At 41.1% G+C, this 22,941-nt stretch overlaps 1 protein-coding gene across 1 annotated transcript; it reads left to right on the top strand.

Moving 5' to 3' along the window:
- The first annotated feature begins 79 nt into the window (after nt 1–79).
- Nucleotides 80–12,551, top strand: MRPL32 (mitochondrial ribosomal protein L32). The gene is made up of 3 exons (XM_019668981.1): nt 80–260; nt 1,685–1,866; nt 12,172–12,551. The coding sequence occupies exons 1-3, from the start codon at nt 131–133 to the stop codon at nt 12,424–12,426; spliced, it is 567 nt and encodes a 188-aa protein (XP_019524526.1). The 5' UTR covers nt 80–130; the 3' UTR covers nt 12,427–12,551.
- Nucleotides 12,552–22,941: the final 10,390 nt, after the last annotated feature.

Genomic DNA, 22,941 nt, shown 5'->3' with positions numbered 1-22,941 from the left:
GAGCCGCTCCAGGGCCATGCTGGCCCTTGTAGTTCCAGGAGCTGGGTTGGCCGGACTCTCCGTCTGTGCGCATGCTCGGGGTAAGGGCGGGACGCAGCAGCCGAGTAGGAGCGGTCTTAGGACGAAGAAAATGGCGGTCGCCATGCTGATGCTGGTTATTCCGTCGTGGTCGGCAGCCCCGGGACTCCTCAGGAACTGTTGGGAACGACTGCGGCGGAAACTTCAGCAGAGCCGGCCAGGCTTCCCCAGTCTTCCGTGGGGTGCGTAAAAAAGACCGCCGTGGAGAGAGGGTGGATGAGGGAACTCCGGGCAGCGTGGCGGACACAGCCCTCCCCCATTCCAGTCTGCAGCAGGGGACGCTGTCAGGGACATTCACTTACTTAGAAACAAGAGACAGCTGTGTTTTCTACTCCCTCTCCTCAAGAAAGAAAAAAATGCTCTGTCACATTCGTATACAGAATGTTACCGAAGGGCGTTAGCTTAGCATCAAGGGCCGCCACTCTGACTCCTTTCTCTTTCCTTTCCACTCCCCCGACACCCTAACGCAGTTTGGCCTCTTCTGTGGTGCCCGAGCTCTGTGCAGTTGAATCCTATCCCCGTGTTTCCCCCAGAAACTAATTTAAATTGATAGTGCCTTGGATATTAAAATTGTCATTGCGTTGATATTTACATTCTACTCCACTTCTAAGGTGTCCCGAACATGGTAATACCCAGGCAGTCTGAACGGAGAATCCACTATATACCAAAGCCTACCTGTGCTTCCTGGGGTAGTCTCCACAATTCCTTTAGGTTTCTCTACTTTTCGACTGAACAAGTAGGCTGAGACAGGCTCCAAGGTCACACACCTTTCAGAACCTGTGCTGTTAACCACCGGTTATTCTTAAAAATACTTTTAGATATATTGAAAAGGAATTTTGCGTATTTTTAAGAGTTGCTAAAATCCAAAGAAGTATTGCAAGTCTGAGGAGTAGCAAAGAGGGGGTAGAGGAATCTCTTTGATTTTACAAACAATTTAGAAAAACAAGTGAAACGTTGATGGTCACATAAATATTCAGAGTGGTGAGCTAGTTCTTTGGCTTAGAGAACAGACAGGATTAAAGAGTAAATTGTATGAAGAACTAAGCGACTTAAACGGCCTGCTAGGTTATATGACAAAGGAGCTAACTTAATTTGAATATAACAAAAACGTGCCAGTGGTCAGTTATCTCAGTGTAGAAGTGCATTTTGGGAATCTCAAGCTCAGATTTACTGGTAAAGTAATTAGGTATACTGCCCATCAACTGGATGTGGACAACTGAGTGGTCTTTCTTTCCTTTACTACTACTACTACTACTACTACTACTACTACTACTACTACTACTACTACTACTACACACACACACACACACACACACATACACACACACCCTCCAGTTCCATTTTTCATAAGATGAGAAACTCTTGGTAAAATTTCACTGATTCATTTCAGCAAGTGCCTCTAAGAAAAAATTCTGTTTGTCTTTAAAATTGCTTTGTGTATGAGCTTTAGTATATTTTAACTAAGATTTCTTGTTAAATGTCTATTGAATGTAACATTATCTATAAATGTTTTCATGTCACTGTTGATTGTTACAGAGAATGAGATCTGTAAATAGTCATTTAGTAGTTAGAAACTGATTCTGAATCTCCATGTTTTATTTTGTAGGACCAGCATTAGCAGTCCAAGGTCCAGCTACATTTACAGAACCAGCAACTGATACTAATGGAAGTAAGGAGAATTCCAGCCTTTTGGATAGTATCTTTTGGATGGCAGCTCCCAAAAACAGACGCAGCATTGAAGTTAACCGGTGTAGGAGAAGAAACATTCAGAAGCTCATTAAAGTTAAGGTAATATGTTGATTTTTGTGGGTGTGCTTTTTGTCATGACTACCACTGCATATCCTCTTGGTAAACTCATATAACCTATGAGTAAATTATTCTTAAATCTTTTATGTCTACTTTCTTCTGGCCTAAATAAAAGACAATATTCTCAGTATGTATGTAGGTGTGTATGTATGGATGTATGTGTGTCTACTGTCCTGTAGCCTAAATTGTAGGAACATAGTCAAACACAGTCAAAGAGGTAGTTTGGAGTTTGCACAGAGGACTGGGTTGTGAAAAGCCTACATGACTTTTTCATTGTGAGCTGTGCCAGTCCTGAGCTGTTTGATTTTGAACCATAAATGAATGAACCTCTTAACTGTGGCAGAACCTAAAATTAAAGTTAGAAGCAGTAGGTATATTGGATCTTGGGTTTTACTGGCCTTTACATATTTATTGTATTCTTTACTGTGTCCAACAAAATACTGTGAAGGAAAATCATTAGGTAAGTAATAAAAATAGCTAACATCTATTAAGTGCCAATCATGTATCTAAGTGCTTTATATGAATTGTCTCATCAAATCCTCACAACAACCCTGCAAAGTAAACATTGTTTTGCTCATTTTTAGGATGAAGAAACTGAGGCCAAAAATTTGCCTGTGGGGGCACAAACTGTTAAGTGGTAGAGCCAGGATTTGAGCCTTGGCAGTCCAATTCTTGAGCTCAAATTCTCTTGAGTCTTTTTTGGTGTGTGTGTTTCTATCCTCACACAATTCCAGATCTCCACTCTCTTCACTGGATGCATGGATATGCTGTCTTCATTGATCTAGTAAACAAAAAGTATAGTGTTTATAACTTTTGATCTGTTAATTTATGGCTTCACCAGCCATGATTTGAACTACTGTATACTCCGTGTCATTCTGCAGCAGCAGCAGCACAGTACAGATGAAAACTCCAGAAAAGAGAACTTATTTTGATAAGTTTCCACCTTCAGTATTGAACCAAATCCTTAGAACTTAAGCTAAGAAATATTACTGAGTCACGGTTTGTACTGGACTTAAAATCTGGAACTGAAAAATACTTCTTTAATTAAAACAATAATAATTCACACAATTGGTTGAGAGAATTTAGGATTTTCGGAATGAGATCTCCCACCAATCTATTACATGATTTCCCTGATGGTGTTGATTTTTAGGAAAAAGAATAATCCTTATCCCATGCATTTATTTTCTTCATTGAATTGTTTTCTGCTACATACAGCATATTATGTTGGGTGCTTATCAGAAAAAGAGTACCAACTGATTTTGGGTATCTTTCCCATACCTCCATTTGAACATGCAATAGTTTCCGGTATAGTAGAGTAAAATGAAAAATTGGTAATGCAAGTAATTTCCAAGGTTCTTTCTTTGTTCCTTTCAGACACTAAAATTATTTCTCATTTGCCGCACAAATGTACATATATTAATCATATGATGTGTTTGGAGTTTCTTTGATGCCCCTGTTTATTTTTTCTTTATATTTTTTCTTTTATTAAATTTATTGGGGTGACGTTTGTTAACAAGATTATGTAAGTTTCAACTGTACAGTTCTGTAATATATCATCTGTATATTGCATTGTGCGTTCATTACCCAAAGTCAAGTCTTCCATCAATATATATATTTGACCACCTTGACCCTCTTCTATTTCCCCCCACCCCCTTTGCCTGCTGGTAACCACTATTTTGTCTGTGTCTATAAGTTATTTGCTTGTTTGTTTTATTTGTTCATCTGTTGCTTTCTGTTTTATATCCTACATATGTGTGAAACATGGTTCTTTTTCTTTTCTGCCTGACTTATTTTGCTTAGCATGATATTCTCAAGATCCATTGATGTTGTTGCAGATGGCAGTATATCATTTTTTCCTATAGCTGAGTAGTATTCCATTGTATATACAAGGCCTGACAATTAAAACTAAGTTAATGAGCTTGTTGTAACAACGTTGCTAACCTTTTTTTATATCAGAGGGATTATTCATTATGAATTTGTACTAACTGGACAAACAGTGAACCAAGTTTACTATTTGGAAGTGCTGAAAAGCCTGCATGAAAAAGTTAGAAGGCCTGAACTTTACGCCAACAATTCATGGCTCTGGCATCACGACAATGTACTAGCTCAAACAGCACTGTCTGTGAGGGAGTTTTTAGCCAGTGAACAAATAACTGTATTGGAACACCATCCCTACTCACCTGAACTGACCCCCAATGACTTCTTTCTTTACCCGAAGATAAAGGAAATGTTGAAAGGAAGACATTTTGATGACATTCAAGATATCAAGGGTAATACGATGATGGCTCTGATGGCCATTCCAGAAAAAGAGTTCCAAAATTGTTTTGAAGGGTGGACTAGGCGCTGGCATCAGTGCATAGCTTCCCAAGGGTAGTACTTCGAAGTTGACTGTAGTGATATTCAGCAATGAAATATGTAGCACTTTTTCTAGGATGAGTTCACGAACTTAATTGTCCGACCTCGTATGTACTACATCTTTATCCAATCATCCATCGAAAGACACATTTTTCATATGTTGGCCACTGAATAAGGCTGCAATAAACATAGGGATACATATATCTTTACAGATAAATGTTTTCTGATTTTTTCAGGTAGATACCCAGAAGAGAATGGATTGCTGGGTCATATGCTAGCTCTTAATTTTTTGAGGAACCTCCATACTGTTTTCCACAGTGGCTGCACCAATTTTCATTCCCACCACAGTGAGGGTTCCTTTTTCTCCACATGTTTTCCAATACTTGTTATTACTTGTCTTGTTGGTAATAGCCCTTCTAACAGGTGTGAGGTCATATCTCAGTGTGGTTTTGATTTGTATTTCTCTAACAGCTAGTGAAGTTAAGCATCTTTTCATATATCTGTTGGCCATTTGTATGTCTTCTTGGGAAAAGTGTCTATTCAGGTCCTTTGCCTATTTTTGAATTGGATTGTTTGTTTTTTTGTTGTTAAGTTATATGAGTTCTTTATATATTTTGGATATTAACCTCCTATCAGAGGTATTTTCAAAGATCTCCTATTTGGTTGGTTGCCTCTTTGTTTTGTTGATGGTTTCCTTTGTTGTGCAGAAGCTTTTTAGTTTCATATAGTCCAATCACTAATTTTTCCTTTTACTTCCCTTGCTTGCCTTTGAGATCAAATTCATGAAATCCTCTCTGAGACCAAGATCCGTAAGTTTAGTAGTTAGGCTTTCTTCTATGTATTTTATTGTTTTGGATCTTATGTTTAGATCTTTGATCCATTTTGACTTAATTTCTCTATATGGTTTCGAATAGCAGTCTAGTTTCATTCTTTTGCATGTGACTTTCCAATTTTCTCAGCACCATTTATTGAAGAGGCTTTCTCTTCTCCATTGTATGTTTTTGGTTCCTTTGTTGAAAATTAGTTGCCCGTATACATGTGGGTTTATTTCTGGGATCTTAGTTCTGTTCCATTGGCGTGTATGCCTGTTTTTCCAATATCATACTATTGATTATTATAGCTTTGTAATATAATTTGAAGCCAGGTAGTGTGATACCTCCAGCTTTGTGTTTTGTTTTGTTTTGTTTTGTTTCCTCACAATTGCTTTGACTATTTGGGATCTTTTGTGATTCCATACAAATCCTATGATTTTTTTTTGTTCTATTTCTTTAAAAGATGCCATTGGGATTTTGATGGGGATTGCATTAAATCTGTATGTTGCTTTGGGTGATATGGCCATTTTAACTATGTTCATGATTCCAACCCATGAACGTGGAATATATTTCCATTTCTTTGTGTCTTCTTCAATTTCTTTTGATAATGTCTTATTGTTTTCAGTGTATTGGTCCTTTACATACTTTAAGTTTATTCCTAAGTATTTTATCCTTTTTGTTGCAATTACAAATGGAATTGTTTTTTCTTTTTCTGAAATTTCATTTTTAACATATAGGAACACAATGGACTTTTTGTACACTGATTTTGTATCCTGCAACCTTACTGTGTTTATTATTTCTAATAGGTTTTTGGTGGAGTCTTTAGGGCTTTCTACATAAATAGTGATATTCTCTGCAAAAAGTGACAATTTTACTTCTTCATTCCCAGTTTGGATGCCTTTTAAATCTATCTGTTGCCTAATTGTTCTGGCTAAGAGTTCCAGTACTACCTTGAATAACAGTGGTGAAAGTGGGCATCATTGTCTTATTCCTTATCTTGGAGGAAAAGCTTTCAGTTTTTCACCAGAGTGTGGTATTAGCTGAGGGTTTGTATATATGACCTTTATTATGTTGAGGTACTTTACTTCTATACCCATTTTATTGAGTGTTTTAATCATAAATGGATGTTGTATTTTGTCAAATGCTTTTTCTGCATCTGTTGATATGATCATATGATTTTTATCCTTTATTTTGTTAATGTGGTGAATCACATTGATCAATTTGCGTATATTGAACCATCCTTGTGCCCCTGAAATCACGGTGGTGATGTATTATCTTTTTAATATATTGTTATATTTGATTTGCTAGTATTTTGTTTAGGATTTTTGTATTCATCAGAGATAATGGTCTGTAATTTTCTTTTTGGGAGGGTTGTCCTTGCTGAGTTTTGGTATCAGGGTAATGTTAGCCTTATAAAATGAGTTAGGAAGTATTACATCTTCAGTTTTGGAAGAGTCTGTGGATAGGTATTCAGTCCTCTTAGAATATTTGGTAGGATTCACTGGTGAAGCCATCTGGTCCTGGACTTTTACTTATGGGGAGGTTTTTGATGATTATTTCCATTTCTTTACTGTTGATTGATCTATTTATTGATAGATTTTTCAGTTCTTTGTGATTCAGTCTAGGAAGGTTATATATATCTGAGAACTTGTCCATTTCTTCTAGGTTATCAAATTTGGTGGTGTATAGTCTTTCATATTATTCTTGTATAGTCCTTTGTGTTTCTGTGGTGTCCTTTGTAACTTTAATTTCTGATTTTGTTTATTTGAATCTTTTTTTTTTCCTTAGTGAGTCTAGCAAGAGGTTTGTCAATTTATTAATCTTTTCAAACAACCAGTTCTTTGTTACATTAATTTTTTCTGTTGTCTTTTTGTTCTCCATTTCACTTAATTCTGCTCTCATTTTTATCATTTCCTTCCTTCTACTGACTTTGGGCATTGTTTGTTCTTTTTTTCTAATTTTTTAAGGTGAAATGTTAGGTTGTTTGAGATTTTTCATGTTTCTTGAAGTAGGACTGCAGTGCTGTAAACTTCCCTCTTACTGCTTTTGCTGCACCCCCAAAATTTGGTATGTCATATTTTCATTCCCATTCATCTCTATGTATTTTCATTCTCATTCATCTCTATGTATCTCTTCTTGACTCAGTCATTGTTTAGCAGCATGTTGTTTAATCTCCACATATATGTGGTTTTCTGCTTTCTTTTTGTAGTTGATCTCCAGTTTCAAAGGACTGTGGTTGGAGAATATGCTTGATATTGTTTCAGTCTTTTAAAATGTAGGCTAGTTTTGTGCCCCAACATATGGTCTATCCTTGAGAATGTTCCATGTATACTAGAGAAGAATGCATATTTTGGTGTTCTGGGATGAAAAACTCTGTAAAGATCTATTATGTCCATTTGGTGAAATGTGTCATTTAAGGCTTATATTTCTTTATTTTCTGTTTGGATGATCTATCCATTACCCTAAATGTGATATTTAGGTCCCCTACTATAATCGTGTTTTTGTCAGTTTCTCTCTTTAGTTTATTAGTAGTTGCTTTGTATATTTTGGTGCTCCCTAATTGGGATATATGAGGTGTGATCAAACAATACAGTGAATGTTTAAATTAAAAAAAAAATTATTATTGTAAAAGGCACATTGCCATTCATCCCCCTCAAAATATTTCCCCTCACTTTGAACACACTTATCCCTTTGTTCTTGCCACTTTCTGAAGCAGCTCTGGAAGTCCTGTTTTGTGTCTTTAGTTACACTGTTGTGGCTGCCTTGATGTCCTGAATCATTTGACTTTAGAGAAGAGCCAGAAGTCACAAGGTGCCAGATCTGATGAATAAGGTGGATGAGGACACACTGTAATGTTTTTATTTGACAGAAATTGCCGTACCAGAAGTGAAGTGTTACAAGGAGTGTTGTCATGGAGAATGATTTTATGGCACACTTTAAAACACACCTTCTCTGAACCGTAGTTCACACCCAACTGACTGCACCGAACAAGTTTAAACTTGTCACACACTGTTACTAAGGTTCGATGTGACTCGTCCATGTTGAAGATCTCTGCCTTTCTGTTGAATGGCTCTTGGTAGCAGTATTCACTGCATTGTTTGATCACAACAGAAAGGCTCCGTGTCACTCATTGCATCTGGTATGGCAATTTCTGTCAAATAAAAACATTACGGTGTGTCCTCATCCATCTTATTCACCAGATCTGGCACCGTGCGACTTCTGCGACTCTTCCCCTAAGTCAAAATGACCATGAAAGGTAAACATTTTGAATCGATTCAGAACATCGAGGCAGCCATGACAGTGCAACTAAAGACACTCACGAAAGAGGACTTCCAGAACTGCTTCAGAAAGTGGCAAGAACAATGGGATAAGTGTGTTCGAAGGGGGGCCTGGGTGGTGGTGGGATATTTTGAGGGGAATTAGTAGCAATGTGTCTTTTACTGTAATAATTTTTTTTAACTTAAACATTTTACCGTATTTCTTGATCACATCTCGTATATTGATAAGTGTTAAGTCTTCTTGAAGTATTGCCCTCTATCATTATAAAATGTTTATCTTTGTTACCTTTTTTTATCTTAAAATCTGTTTTGTCTGATATAAGTATGGCTACATCCACTTTTCTCTGGATGACATTTGCTTGGAGTGTAATTTTTCAACCCTTCACTTTGAGTCTATAGTTTTCTTTGCAGCTGAGATGCGCCTCCTGAAGGCAGCATATAGTTGAGTTGTGTTTTTTCATTCACATAACTACTCTGTGTCTTTCAATTAGTGAATTCAGTCCATTTACATTTAGGATAATTATTGATAGATGAGGATTGCCTATAGCCATTTTATCTTTTGTTTTCTGATACCTCTGTGTCTCTTTTGTTTTTTTTTCTCCCCCCTCATGTTTTTGTCTATTTTAGTTTGGTGGTATTCTATGATTTTTTTTTCCATTTCCTTATTTTTTATGTTATGTGTCTCAGTTCTATATTTTTTTGTGTGGTTGCCATTAGGTATATATAAAAGAAAATTTTATATGTTCAGTAATCCTTTTTCTTCTGACTGCATCTTCATTCATCCGTGCAAGTTCTGTCGTTTACCCTCTCCCCTTTTATGTTCTTTTTGGGAGGTGGGTCATAAATTAACCCTTTTTGTGCTGTGTTCATTTTCACATTGCAGTAGCTGTTGTCTTCTTTTTTTATTTAATGCTTTTTCCTGCTCTAATCTTTATGTTATATTTAAGAGTTTAATACCCTATTCTGAACAAGAGTTGCAGTTTCCTGCTTCTGTCTCTCTATGAATAATCTTATGGTTTTGTGTCCCTTTGTCTTTTTGTTTCAGGTAGAAGAGCATTTTTCAGCATTTTTTTGTAATGTAGGTGTTGTGATAAAGTCCCTCAACTTCTGTATGTCTGGAAAAGCGTATATTTCTCCTTCATATCGAAAGGATAACTTGGCTGGTGATTCTTCTCTTTCAGTACATTGAATATTTGATTCCACTCTCCCCTAGCTTATAGGGTTTCTTCTAAAAAATTCAATGATAATCCAATAGTGTTTCCTTTATAAATTACCATCTTCTTCCTCTGACCACCTTGAGAATTCTTTCATAGTCATTAATTTCAGACAGCTTTTTTTTTTTTTTAAGTTTATTGTGGAATTGGAAGAGGGAACAGCGTTGGGGAATCAGGGAAGGGGAACAGACAAGTTGTTGTCCTTTTGTTCTTCAGTCTAGTTGTGGAGGACGTCGCTTCACTGGCTCATGTTGGTATTATGATCATTGCGCTCTTCCTGGCTGAGGCAGATGGGTCGCCAGCCATTGGACAGCGGCTCACAGCAGCTCACGCCGGCTGCCGGCCACTCATGGTAGTTTATAGCAGCCCACTGCAGCCTACGCCATCGCTGGTGACTCACAGCAGCCCAGCTCCAGGTCAAGCTGTTGTTCACCATCTTAGCTGTAGAAGGCACAGCGTCACTGGCCCATGTGGAAACCGAACCGACAGCCCTGCCGCTCAGAGCTCGGCCTCCCAAGCAAACTCTTAACCAATGTGCCACTCGACCAGCCCCAGACAGCTTTAATATAACATGCCTTGGATAAGACCTTTTTGGATTGAGATAATTAAGTGTTCCGTTAGCATCTTGGATTTGAGGATCTAGTTCTTTCTATAGGTTTGGGAAGTTTTTGATTATTTGTTTGAATAGGCATTCTGTTCCCTTCTCCCTCTCTTCTTTTATTATATTCAGTATTTTATATTGCTCTTTCTGATGGAGTCAGAAAGTTCTTGTAGCGTTCTTTCATTTCTTTTACCTCTCAAGTCTCTCTCCCATCTGAGTCATTTCTGGATTTCTACCTTCAATATCACTAATCTTCCATCTGGTCTGCTATATTCCCTAGGCTTGCTAGTTCATTCTTCATCTCACTTATTGAATTTTTCAGCTCCAGAATTTCTTTTTTTTTTTTTTATAGTTTCAATTTTTTTGGTAAAGTATTCTCTTCTGTTCATTGATTTTGTTTCTGAATTCATTAATCTGCTTTTATGGTCTTCTATCTTATTGAGTTTTTTCAGACCTGTAATCTTGAGTTCTCTGTCATTTAAATCACATATTTCCTTGTCTTTAAGTTTGTTTTCTGGAGATGGTTTATTTTCTTTCTCTCTATGGAAGTGGGTGTCCTCTCTGTGACAAGGTCATCTTGACCTGAAGGCACTGCCCCATGGGAGAATGTGGTGAGTGATGGGGCTCTGGACCTGTGCCATCCTCATACTGCTTCCTGCAACTAGGTACTGCCAGCAGTGTTGTACTATCTGAAGGGTCCCAGGTCCCTTCACTGGGCTCCTCTGCAGTAGGTAGGGGCTGGGTGTGTGGGGAGGCCAGTTAGTGTGTTTGTGGCCTTGATCTTCTCCCAGTAATGGCAGCTCCCAGACCTCAACTGCCACACCTCTCTTATCTCCATCCCTGGCAGTGGGTTGAGTCACAGTGTGTACCTGCAGCTCAGGGAGAAATGTTTTTGCCCATTCAGTCCTTAGGGCTGCCGAGAGTGTGTGCTGTTACCCAACACCTCCACTGCCACAACATCTGCTGGAGCTGCTGTGAGCTCTTGGAGGGTGAGGGGCGTTGGCTGTGTGCATCTGTGGCCTTGTTTTCTGGTGATTGCTATTGCTAGACCACAGCTGCCACCCCTTTGTGTTCCATATCTGCCCATTGCTGGGCTTAGCCACAGTGTGTGCTGACCACCCAGGCAGGAATGTTGCCTCTATCCCTCCTGGCTGTGTCTTTGACACTAGTCTCTGTCCTTCCCCATTCCCGCCTGCCCTGTTTCTTCCAATTTGCCCACCTTCAGATGTTTCAATACAAGGATCTCCCAGATGTGTTTGTGTGTTGAGAAGGAAATCCTTTGTTGAGTTATAGCTGTCCAACTTGTAACTTGAAGGGGAGAAACCTGGAGGTCCCCTTACACTGCCATGCTGCTTACGTCATTCCTATCTGTCTTTGTATTTCAAGTCTAGTTTTAAACATGTCAAAAAAAGTCAAAGGTTGTAATTGTCTCATTAAATTGTCTCATTAAAAACTCATCAAAATACCCTCAGACTGTAACAAAACAGAAGTTTTACATTAAGGAATAATCAATGTTCATGTATAAAAAGAAAAATTACACCATCTATCAACTATACTTCATACAGGAATTTGAATGACACTGTGATAAATCAGGGGAAGCCAACATCTTACGTGTTTATCATCTTGTTTTGCCCAGGATAGATTGAAACGAAAGTGAATTCCTTTTTCTTGGAGGCTTAGTATTTGAAGATGAGGCACTAGGGCACATTAAATGGCTGCCACGTAGATTCATAGTAGACCTGAGTTCTGGCCCCAGCTTTTCTACTAATTTAAACTCAATGTTTGTCCGCAGTTTTCCTATTAAAGTGAGGTTGAGCTATTGGTTGTCGGAAAAGTCATGACGTATTTTTTCTGTTTTTCGTTGCAAAAATGCGTCATGACTTCTGACAACCCAATAGATGGTATATGACCTCATGCAGCATGAGTATTCTAAGAAAATTCAAATGTAAACGTCACTTCTGTCAGTAATTATTTGTTCATTATTTTGCCCCTTATTAAAATTTGTTTGTTTGTTTTTTGTTTTAAAGAACAACATAGACGTTTGTCCTGAATGTGGTCACCTGAAACAGAAACATGTCCTTTGTGGCTACTGCTATGAGAAGGTGTGCAAGGAGACTGCAGAAATCAGAAGACAGATAGGGAAAACAGAAGGGGGCCCTTTTAAGGCTCCTTCTGTAGAGACCGTGGTGCTGTACGCGGGAGAGACACCATCTGAACAGGATCAGGGCAAGAGGATCATTGAACAAGCCAGGAAGCGGCCATCCTGGTTCACCCAGAATTGACACCAGAGATGTTTAAAGGGGATAACTTAACATAAAACATTTCTCCTGAAAAAGGATTCTTTGTTTTTAATGTTTTGTGCTTGTTTTATTTTCATTTTTTTTAAAGATTTTATTGGGGAATTGGGGGAGGGGAACAGTGTTGGGGAATCAGAGAAGGGGAACAGACAGACAAGTTGCTGTCCTTTTTGTTCTTCAGTCTAGTTGTGGAGGATGTCGCTTCACATGTTGGTGTTATCACTGTACTCTTCCTGGGTGAGGCAGTCGCTTGCCATTGGACAGCTAGCTGTTCATGGCGCCTCACGGCAGCTGCCAGCGAGCCCCACTGCAGCCTACACCATTGCCAGCGACTCACAGCAGCCCAGCTCCAGGTCAAGCTGTTGTTCACCATCTTAGCTGTAGAGGGTGCAGCGTCACTGGCCCGCATGTGGGATCCAAACCAGAGCTCTGCTGCTCAGAGCTGGTGTCCCAAACCAATACTTAACCAATGTGCCACTTGGCCGGCCCTGTGCTTGTTTTAAAATCATCAATATAGCTTAAAACATTCTTCATGAGCAGTTAGTTTTGTGTGGATAATTTGAAGAATATATCAGGAGTAAAGTCTGAAAATATTTGTTTATGCAAAGGCACAGTGGATTTATATGTCTGTTTCTATTATAAGGTTTTAAGTAAACATTAAATTTTCAGGACAGAACAATAAAACTAATTTAAAATTCATACCAAGAGGTATGTGTTTGGCTCTGGTTTTGTTTGTTTGCTAGTGGTTTTCCTTACATAAGACTACTTACATGAGTAGTTTTAAGTAACACCTGGAAATAGGTTATTATTTGAATTCTGGGTATTGTTTTGTAAGATGGTAGTTGTGGCAGTAAGAAAAAGTTTGTACTGGTTTTTTGTTTTGTGTTAGCCAACTAATGTTGCAGTTGGTGGAATTTATATGGGACATACGTTAATTTACTTAGAAATAGTTCTTGATATTTTACATTAAATCAAAATGACATTCAGAATTTATTAAATGGCTTAAATGAGATTTGCAATTTATTGTTTTGGGAGAGAGCCTTTTAAAAGGAGACGTAAGTGAATTCACAGAAAGTGTGTTAAGGAGATGGCCTTTGCATTTTCCTTTGAGTATGTCCTTTTAGTTTATTTTACATTTTATCTTTATCTCTTTATAGTAATGGGCTTTTTAACTTAAAACAAGTCATTTCATATTTCTCCTTCCCCCATTCCTATATCTGCCTTGAGCCAAAGGTTTGCTATTGTGTTTCCTGCCTCATTCAAAAATAAATAAAAGTGAGATAGCTTATTAAAATACAGAGATATGTAAGTAAAGGAATTATGGTTAAATGGAAAATCAGTAGACAAAATGAGATAAAATCCAGGGATATATTTAAAACAATGTATGCCACAATAGCCTGAATACTTATTAGAATTAGGCAGCAAATTCAACACTGAACTTGCTTTCCTTGGAAAGAACTTACATGGATAAGTCTCTAGAAGGTAAGACACATAACCCGGAAGTGCACCACTATCTTGGTACCAAAGCCTGAGGGACATTTCTCCCAGGGGACTTCGTAATGAGGATTTTGTGATGCAGTAATCCATGTTATTCCTAAAAGTAGGAGGACCAGTTTCATGAGGTACAATAGACAAATAGTACATTGAAATGCAATTCATTAAAAACAAATCCTAAAAGCTTCCAAAGTATTGGAATCCCAGTAAATAGCTCTCTCAAGTCTTGATTTGACCTAAGCATAGAACTGAGTTTCTGGAGGAATTGATTATCCGAATATTCTTAATAAGGCAACTGTACAGATAATTATTTCTTAGTATCTGACAATCTTTAAAAAGGCCGTTTCATTCTTAAGGTAGGTATACTTAAGGCAGCATCAATGATTCAAGAAAGCTAAGGCTAACCAGGTCCATACCTGAATCTATTCCACTGCCTACGAAGCATCTCAGTTGTTGGTCTAACCAGGAAGCAGAGGACTGTATGCAGATAGACCTAGTGAGAAGACGCAGGCAGGGTCACTTTTCTGTTTGATATTCATGTGCAGATAAGCGTTATGAAATGCATCCCCAAATTAGATAGCAAAACCAGATGTTTAGTTTATGTCAGAAAACCACATCATAAAGGAGAGTGCCTAGCAGTTTTTGAAGAGGTTGTCTCCTCAGTTACACATTTTATCACTGTACTTCCAGTTTTTATTAGAAAGCATCGAGTGAAATCATTTATGCAGCTGATTCATACACGTTCTAAACATTAGAAATGAATTCCCCCATCCTTCCTTAACCTCTAAAACAAGATGTTGACATTTACTAGGCACTTTTGGAGGGAGGGATTCAAGTTATGTTGTATTTGGGAGAGGTGGGTGAGGAAGTACTTGTCAGCTCTGAACTTGATAGCACTTACCTCCATCTTCCTGTCTTGAACAAGTTATTGGCAGATCACCAAGTGAAAATCTAGTGTCTGACTATTCCATCTTCCTGCTAGTGTCCTCATTTTAACCCTAATCATCTCTGCGCTGTTACAGTGTACTTTCCAATATTAGTTTCCAGACTTCTCTTATTTCTAATTAATTTTCTTTAATAGTTTTTATATTACCAAAGTAATACATCATTGTAGTTAATTAAGCAATGTAAAGTATATAAACAGAAAGTTAATCATTTCCTTACTACTACACCCCATGGTATGTATGCTTCTAAATGCCACACTACCCCACCATTTTCTGATCACATCACTCCTGATCAAAAATGGCTCCTATTAAACCCTCTCGTGTCCCCATGATCTGTCCAAGTCTTCACCCACCTTCTACCACAGTGTAGTAAGTACACACCCCACCCCTCAGACTGTTAAAATCATTACCAAATGCAGCAGAGATTGTTGCACACTTCAGCATGCATTACTCCTTCCACTGGCTTCGCTTTTTTCCCCCTACCTTACAGAGTTTGCCTCTCAGACTCCCTTCTCCCAGCCTTTTAACTTTGGAGTGTCCAAGACTCCATCCTTGGTGATCTCATCCAGTCTTATGGCTTTAAATAACTATTGGTTTGTCAGAAAAGTCATGACGCATTTTTGCAACAAAAAACAGAAAAAATACGTCATGACTTTTCCGACAACCCAGTACATGTTGAGGCCTTCCAATTTGGTATTTCTAGCATGGGCCTGTCCCCTGAACTCCAGGCTCGTATTCAACTGTCTACTTGGCATTCTCCAGTTGAATTTCTAACAGACAACTTAATATCTCCAACTCAGAATCTCTTCTTTCCCAGTCCTACTATTCCCCATTCCCCAGTCTTCTCCATTTCAGTTGATGGCAACTCCATTCTCATTGCTTAGTGCCCAAACCTATCTTGAGCAAATCCACAAATCCCATTGGTTCTACATTTAAAATATACTTAGAGGGGACTGGCCCAGTGGCTCAGTTGGTTAAGAACGCAAGCTCTGAGCAACAGGGTTGCCAGTTTGATTTCCACATGGGCCAGTGAGCTGCACCCAAGCTGAGCTGCCAACAGGTGGCAGGATGACTCAGCTGGTGAGAGCACTTGCTCTTAACAACAAGGTTGCCAGTTAGACTCCCGCATGGGATGGTGGGCTACGCCCACCCACAACTAAGACTGAACACAGCACATTGAGCTGAGCGGCCGCGAGCTGCCGAAGGGTCACTGGATGGTGACTGGACTTGGAGCTGAGCTAACTGCGCCCTCCACAACTAAGGTTGAAGGACAACAACTTGGCTGTTTCCCTTTCCCAATTCCTCAACACTGTTCCCCTTCCTCAACTCCTCAATAAAATCTTAAAAAAAATAAAATATACTTAGAATCTCACCACTCATCACCACCTGCAAATCTACCACCCGATGGGAACCCCCACCCCGTCATCTTGTCTAGAATACCAAAATACTCCACTACTGTTCTCCCTGCTGCCGCCTTAGTTTCCTATAATCTATTTCCAGCACAGTAGCCAGAATCCTTCCCAAATAGTCATAATGCCTCTCCTCCCTTCAAATTCCTATATTCAAAACCCTATCTAAGGTGAAACATGCAGATACATATGTGAGGATTTTTACTTTATACAATATATATTCCTTGTGAATAAACTGAATTTTGATAAATCAAAAATATTTTAGGTTTTCTATTGGTGGTCCCATTTTTAAAAATTGTGATAAATCTTTTAAAAATATGAAAATTTTTTTCATAATTTGTATGGTGTGATTTTTAAATTCAAGATTTCTTCTTTAAATACAAAGATTAGAGGCCTTTCCTACATTCCTGGAAAGGGAATCACTTTAACTGTCACCTCAAAACTAGTTCCTATTCCGGCTCCCACTCTCCCATATGCAGTTGTTAGGTTTCAGAAGCAGGATTAGTCCCTCAATATTTCTAAATCTGTACTAAGGAACTCTCTGTGTATGATTAGTTTTTCTTTTGCTGGCTCACACACAAAAATAGATGCTCTCTGTTTAGCTGCAACCCGCGAGGAGCAGCATCATCCTGTGGCCTATATTGGTGTGTAACATTTTTCTTTTAAGTTGGGGAATTGGGGGAGGGGAACAGTGTTGGGGAATTGGGAAGGGGGGCCAGCCAAGATGTTGTTCTTCAATTTTAGTTGTGGAGGGCGCCACTCACCATCTAGCTGTCCGTTGGCACCTTGTGGCCTCTAAGCTCAAGGTGCCAAGTTCAGTCTTAGTTGCTGGTGGGCATAGCCACCATCCCATGCGGGAGGTGAATTGGCAGCCTTGTTGTTAAGAGCGCATGCTATATCCAGTGAACCATCTGGGTGGCAGCTCAGCTCAAAGTGCCAAGTTCAGTCTTAGTTGCGGGCGGGCATAGCCCACCATCAAACAGGCATTCTTGTTGTTATAGGAACATGTGCTCTCACCAGCTGAGCCATCCTGCCACCTGTTGTAAGCTCAGCTCAGGCACAGCATCACTGGCCCTCATGGTAATCGAACCGGCGACCCTGTTGCTCAGAGCACGCAGTCTTAAGCTAACTTTTAACCAATTGAGCCACTCCACTGGCCTGGTGTGTAACATTTGAATTGGTGCCTCTGTCACTGAATCATCCGGTGTCTCTTCCAGCTGCGAACTTCACTCCTTTGTACAGCAGAGGGCAACCGAGAGCCAGTCAGTCCCTGGCGTCTCAGGCACTCTTCTCCCAGCTATTTTTACCTTGTTGGAAACACTTTCTGCAACTGTCATTCCATTGTGTACCACACGCCCTCTTCTCTTGTCCCGTTGACCTCCTGTGCCTTCTCCTTCTCCACGTTTGTGAACTTGCCAGTGAGTGGAGAAAGGATGGGAGCAAAGGTAGAAAGCCAACACAGTCTGGTCTCCTGGACCCCATTATTCAGAACCAGCTTAACAGTTCCAGCCTTGAAACCAAACCAGGAAAGTGCCACCATCACCAGGCATCCCGGGCCACTTCACTAGGAGGCAGCAGGCGAACTGCACTGACTCCTCCAAGAAAGTAATAACTTGGCAAGTCCCACAATGCTGGGAACATTTAGCCTGTTTTTACCAAAGCCATCTACCTGTGGAGAGCAGACCGGATTACTGTGCAGGAGAAAGGGCCGTCTGCAGCGCTGAATGAAGGTGCTCCGCTTACCCCCTCTGCTTGTGCTTCCACGATGCTCTCTCTCTGGGGGCTCTCCTCCACTCTAGTCTTTCCCCACCTCACACCTTTGGGGTGCACGCAGACTGCTTAATTATCAAATCCTTTTCAAGAGTTTTTTGCAAGATAAAAGCTCAGAATGCTACTGCTTTGTACTTATTCCTCCAATATTCTCAGATATTAATGTTTCAGTGACTAAAAAGAAGTATGGATTTTCTCATTGACATTTTGTTGCGGGAAACTAAGACAGAGAGACAGGACACCCAGACTCGGGAAGCAACTTTTACTAATGCCGGCACTGGCTCAGCGGATTCACATCCAGAGGCTGAGCCCCAATCCAGGTGGGACTCGGGGCTATATACCCAGGTTTCCAGGTTGGCAGCTAAGATTTATTATTAGGACATGTGGCCATTGTGCCAGTTCCTGACTGGCTCCGGGTGAGGTAGGAATTCGGAAATATTAAATGTGGAAGTCTTAATGACCATGTAGTCCAGGAATGTCTTTGTCTGAAGCTCCCTGCTACAGCGCAGAATCAGTGACCACATGGTCTGGGAAGGCCTTTGTCTAGGGCCCACTGCCACATTTCCCCCTTTGATGCTCAAAACCATACATGGGTTAGAGAGCAACATCTCCTTCGACAGGCTGCTGGCCTAGGGGTTGGTACTTCCATAACATGAGGACCTTAGCGGTAGTCTTATGTTCTACAATTGTCTCTATGAGGTAGAGCGAATGACAAGAGGGAGAATGCAGGGTAAAAGGAAGCATGCCCCAAGGAGCAGGAGGATGATTCTAATTAATGCTTTAAATCCTCCAAGGGTGAACAACCATCCTCCAAATAGGCTCTCGGGGGTCCCATCCTGACCATTTTTTAACTGGGACATGGGCAAGTTTTCTAATATTCGTGGCAATAGCGGAAACAGCTTTGCCAATGTCATCAATCTGTATACAACAGTCTGACTGATTAAATTTGCCACAGATGCCAACTTCTTCAGCTATTAAGTAGTCCAGTGCTAGGCAGTTTTGATAAATAGCGGCCTGCATCTGGGTCTGTTGGGCAGTGAGGAGCTGTAAAGCTGTTGCAGTTTCATTGGTAATTATTTCTAGAACAGCCTGTAATCTGATAATATGGTTGAGCATGTAAATGGGGGTACAGTATCCCCAACTCCCATCTTGAGCCCAAACAGCTGGGCTATAATATTAGATGATCTGCTGGGGAGGCCATTCATCTTCCCACCAGGTTTGATGCCCCCCCATATCAAGGGACCTTTTGGGCTTTATGTGCAAATCCTGGTATAAGGAGAGGCCTAGCTCTTGGCCAGTTTGGTTAGGAAGGAGGAAGAAACCAGGCTGGATTATACCAAGTGTACAGCTCCCAGTCCAGTTGGAGGGGAGATGGGAGTATGCTCGTTTGCCACAGATCCAGAATAAGCCATTGGGTGCCACCCAGTGGGTGCTCAAGGTGGAGTTTAAGTTATCCCATATAGTACTAAGGGCTGGGAGTGCATGGAAGGGGTTGCCAGTGCCATTAGGAAAGGTGCAGTTGGCAATGGAGGAGCTAGTATCTAAGAGGGAACATGAGGTAGAATTGACGATAGGGCTCCAATACCAGGTCCAGGCCATTGACCACCAGCTGAGAGACGAGCCAGTTAGGTTCTGGACTCTCCTACATGGGGTGTCTCCCACCCATTGGGTGTAGAACGTGCCTGTCCAGCTGAGACATTCTTCTCTGATTACTTCGGAGGAGAGAGCCCACCCTAGGGGCCGTTTCACTGAAGGCTGGATTGTGGTGTGGTTCCATTGGAGGAGGTCAAGGAGAGTTAGGCTAGTTCCCTTCCAGGGCCAGTCTTCACTCATGAGCGCTCCTCCACATACCCAGCACCCTGTGACATTAAGTTCCTGGGCTATGCTTTCAGCGACGTCAATAAAGAGGATTTTTCCCAGAGTTGGAAAACTCAAGGTTTTACCTAATTTAGCCTTGAGTTGTCCGTATAGTTGGGGCCCTGGGACCTGCCGATTGGAGGGTGGTTTTGTGGCAGTCTAGTTGATAAGCCATTTAACCATCTCCTCTACTGCCTCCTTTTGGGCCTGATCTTGGATGCCTCCCCCATCAGAGTACCCGACGTGGGTTTGGTGGGTCCAACAGATGACCTGATTAGCCCTTTTAACTCCTGGGCAATTATAGCCAGCTATTGATTGTTGAGGAATGGGGCAGGACCAGTAGGATCTGTCTGCATAGGTACAGGCCTGAGGAGTTCTACCCCGATAGCACTGAGCCGGCATGTATGTGTAGGAGACAAAGGCTACCTGAGATGTTGTCCCCAGCTGAAAGGACTGGAAGCATGATTTAAGACATGAGGTGGTGATAGCATTCCTGACTGGGAAGGAAAGGGTGAGGGTAAGGATTAGAGTCCTTGGGATAAGCATCTTGCAAGGAAGAATTCCTCAAGCTTCAGCCACGCATGGATTGGTCAGGTTCCGGTGTGACCAAAACTGGGCTGATGATCTCCTCCTAAGGACCGGTAACACCACTGGCCATCTTCCTCTGGAAAGTGATTTTGAGCGGCTCGAAGGGGTCAGAGGTGCAGTCCCAGCTAGTAGCTGCAGGTTTTAATCTGCTGTGGTGTATCCATGGAGTGATCTCTGCAACCTTAACTGCTGTGGGGGTAGACAAAATGACAGTAAAGGTGCCCCTCCACAGGAGTTTTAAGGGCTGGAGGTTCTATTCCTTAACCCAAACTGAATCCCCAGGCTTAAAGGGATGAACTTCAGTTGTTAAGCTAATGGGGAGCCTCTCCTCTACCCATTGGTTGAGGTTCTGTAAGGCAGAGCCTAATGCCTCAAGCTGTTGTCTTAAGGTTAGGTGTCCTATTTCTTTAAGCTCCCATCAGAGGCCTCTAATGAGTGGAGGTGGCCTTCCATATATGACCTCATAAGGGGAAAGGCCCGTCTTCTTGGTAGGAGCTGAGCATATCCTCAGAAGCGCTATTGGAAGGGCCTTGTCCCAATGGAGGTGTGTCTCTTGGCACAGTTTCTTCAGGTGGGACTTGAGGGTCCGATTCATGCGTTCTACTTGTCCTGAGCTCTGTGGGCGGTAGGCAGTATGCAGCTTCCAAGTGATGCAGAGGAGCTTGGCTAAGAACTGGATTGCTTTGGCTCTAAAGGCGGGACCATTGTCAGAGCCTATTGAGAGTGGCAGCACAAAGCGAGGGATTATTTCCTGTAGCAATAGCCTGGCGACTTCCCGTGCCTTTTCTGTCCTGATGGGGAAGGCTTCCACCCACCCTGAGTAGGTACATACAAATACTAAGAGGTATCTAAGACCCCTGGAGCGTGGCATCTCAGTGAAATCTATTGTGAGATCTTCAAATGGGGCACCACCAGTATGTTGGACTTCTGAGGGTAGGACCGGTCCTTGACGTGGGTTGTTGTGAGCACAAACAAGGCATTGTTCACAGACTATTCGTGAGATACTGGAGAGTCGGGGTACGTAGAAGTACCTATTGAGGGTCAATTCTAGGGCATTTTGACCAAAGTGGGTTCGTTGGTGAAACTGCTTGACAAAAGCTGGGGCTAGGGTCCCTAGTATGACAATGAGACTGTCTCAAAATTTCCACCATCCGTTACGGAGATGGCTTCCCCCTTCAGTCTTGAACCAGGCCTCTTCTTGGTGGAAATATTTGGGATCCCATTTGGCTAAAGGGCTGGGAAAGATGGAGGCTGTTAACGTTGGAGGTTCGAGGGTTTCTTTGGCTGTAGCTAACTTGGTTGCTTAGTCCGCCTTGTGATTGCCCCAGGCTGTGATGGTGTCGCCCTTTTGGTGGCCCCAGTAGTGTATGACTGCCACCCTTTTGGATGCCCATACTGACTTCTAGGAGATCTAAAATCTCTTGTCCATATTTAATTTCCTTTCCTCCTGAATTGATTAATCCCTTTTCTTTGTATAAAGCCCCATGAACATGGAGGGTAATGAAGGCATACTTAGGGTCAGTATAAATATTGGCTCTTACCCCAGCTGCTATCTGAAGGGCCCGAGTCAGGATGACAAGTTCCGCCTTTTGTGCCAAGGTCCCCTGTGGGAGGGGTTTTGCTTCCATAATGGTGTGTAGAGTTACTGCAGCATATCCAGCCAACCGTCTATTTCCCTGGACGTAGCTACTACCATGAGTGTAGTATTCTAAATTGGGGTCTGTAAGAGGTTGGTCAGTCAGGTCCAGACTACTGGAGAATACTTTGTCCATGACTTCGATGCTGTCATGGTCTGGGGGCCCAGGCCCTACAAGCAGTAAAATGGCTGGGTTTAAAGTCCGTACTATCTCAAGGCGGACTCATGGGTTTTCACACAGTAGCCCTTGGTACTTGGCAATCTGGGAGTTGGTAAACCAATAGTGTCCCTTATGATCTAACAGGGCTCAAACCAAGTGTGGAGCCCAGACAGTTAATTCCTGACCCAGGGTCAGCCTGTCAGCCTCAGACACAATGAGGACCATTGCTGCGAGTGCCCTCAGGCAAGGTGGCCGTCCTAATGCCACTGAGCGAAGTTGTTTTTTTGGTTTTTGGTTTTTTTTTTAAATTTTGATCATTTTAATAAATATATATCAAGGAAACCTCACTTTATTACAACACATTCATATACAAGCATCTATCATCTAAGTTTTCAACATCAACTGTTTATCAAATATTGAAAATAAATGACAAAAACCTTACTAGACTATTTACCCAGAACACAAGAACATGTTTTAAAAATTGGTCCTTGTGGACATTGTCCAAATTATGATCCTATTCATACACTGTATGAATGAGACCTATATTTAATATTAATAGCAATAATAATTTTAAAAAAGCTTTATCTTGGAGAAACTGGGAGGTCTTACCGTATTTGCCGGCGTATAAGACGACTTTTTGGC

The sequence above is a fragment of the Hipposideros armiger genome, unplaced genomic scaffold (assembly GCF_001890085.2).
Source record: "Hipposideros armiger isolate ML-2016 unplaced genomic scaffold, ASM189008v1 scaffold_547, whole genome shotgun sequence".
NCBI classification, from domain to species: Eukaryota; Metazoa; Chordata; class Mammalia; order Chiroptera; family Hipposideridae; genus Hipposideros; species Hipposideros armiger.
This window is presented reverse-complemented; position numbering and strand designations above follow the sequence as displayed.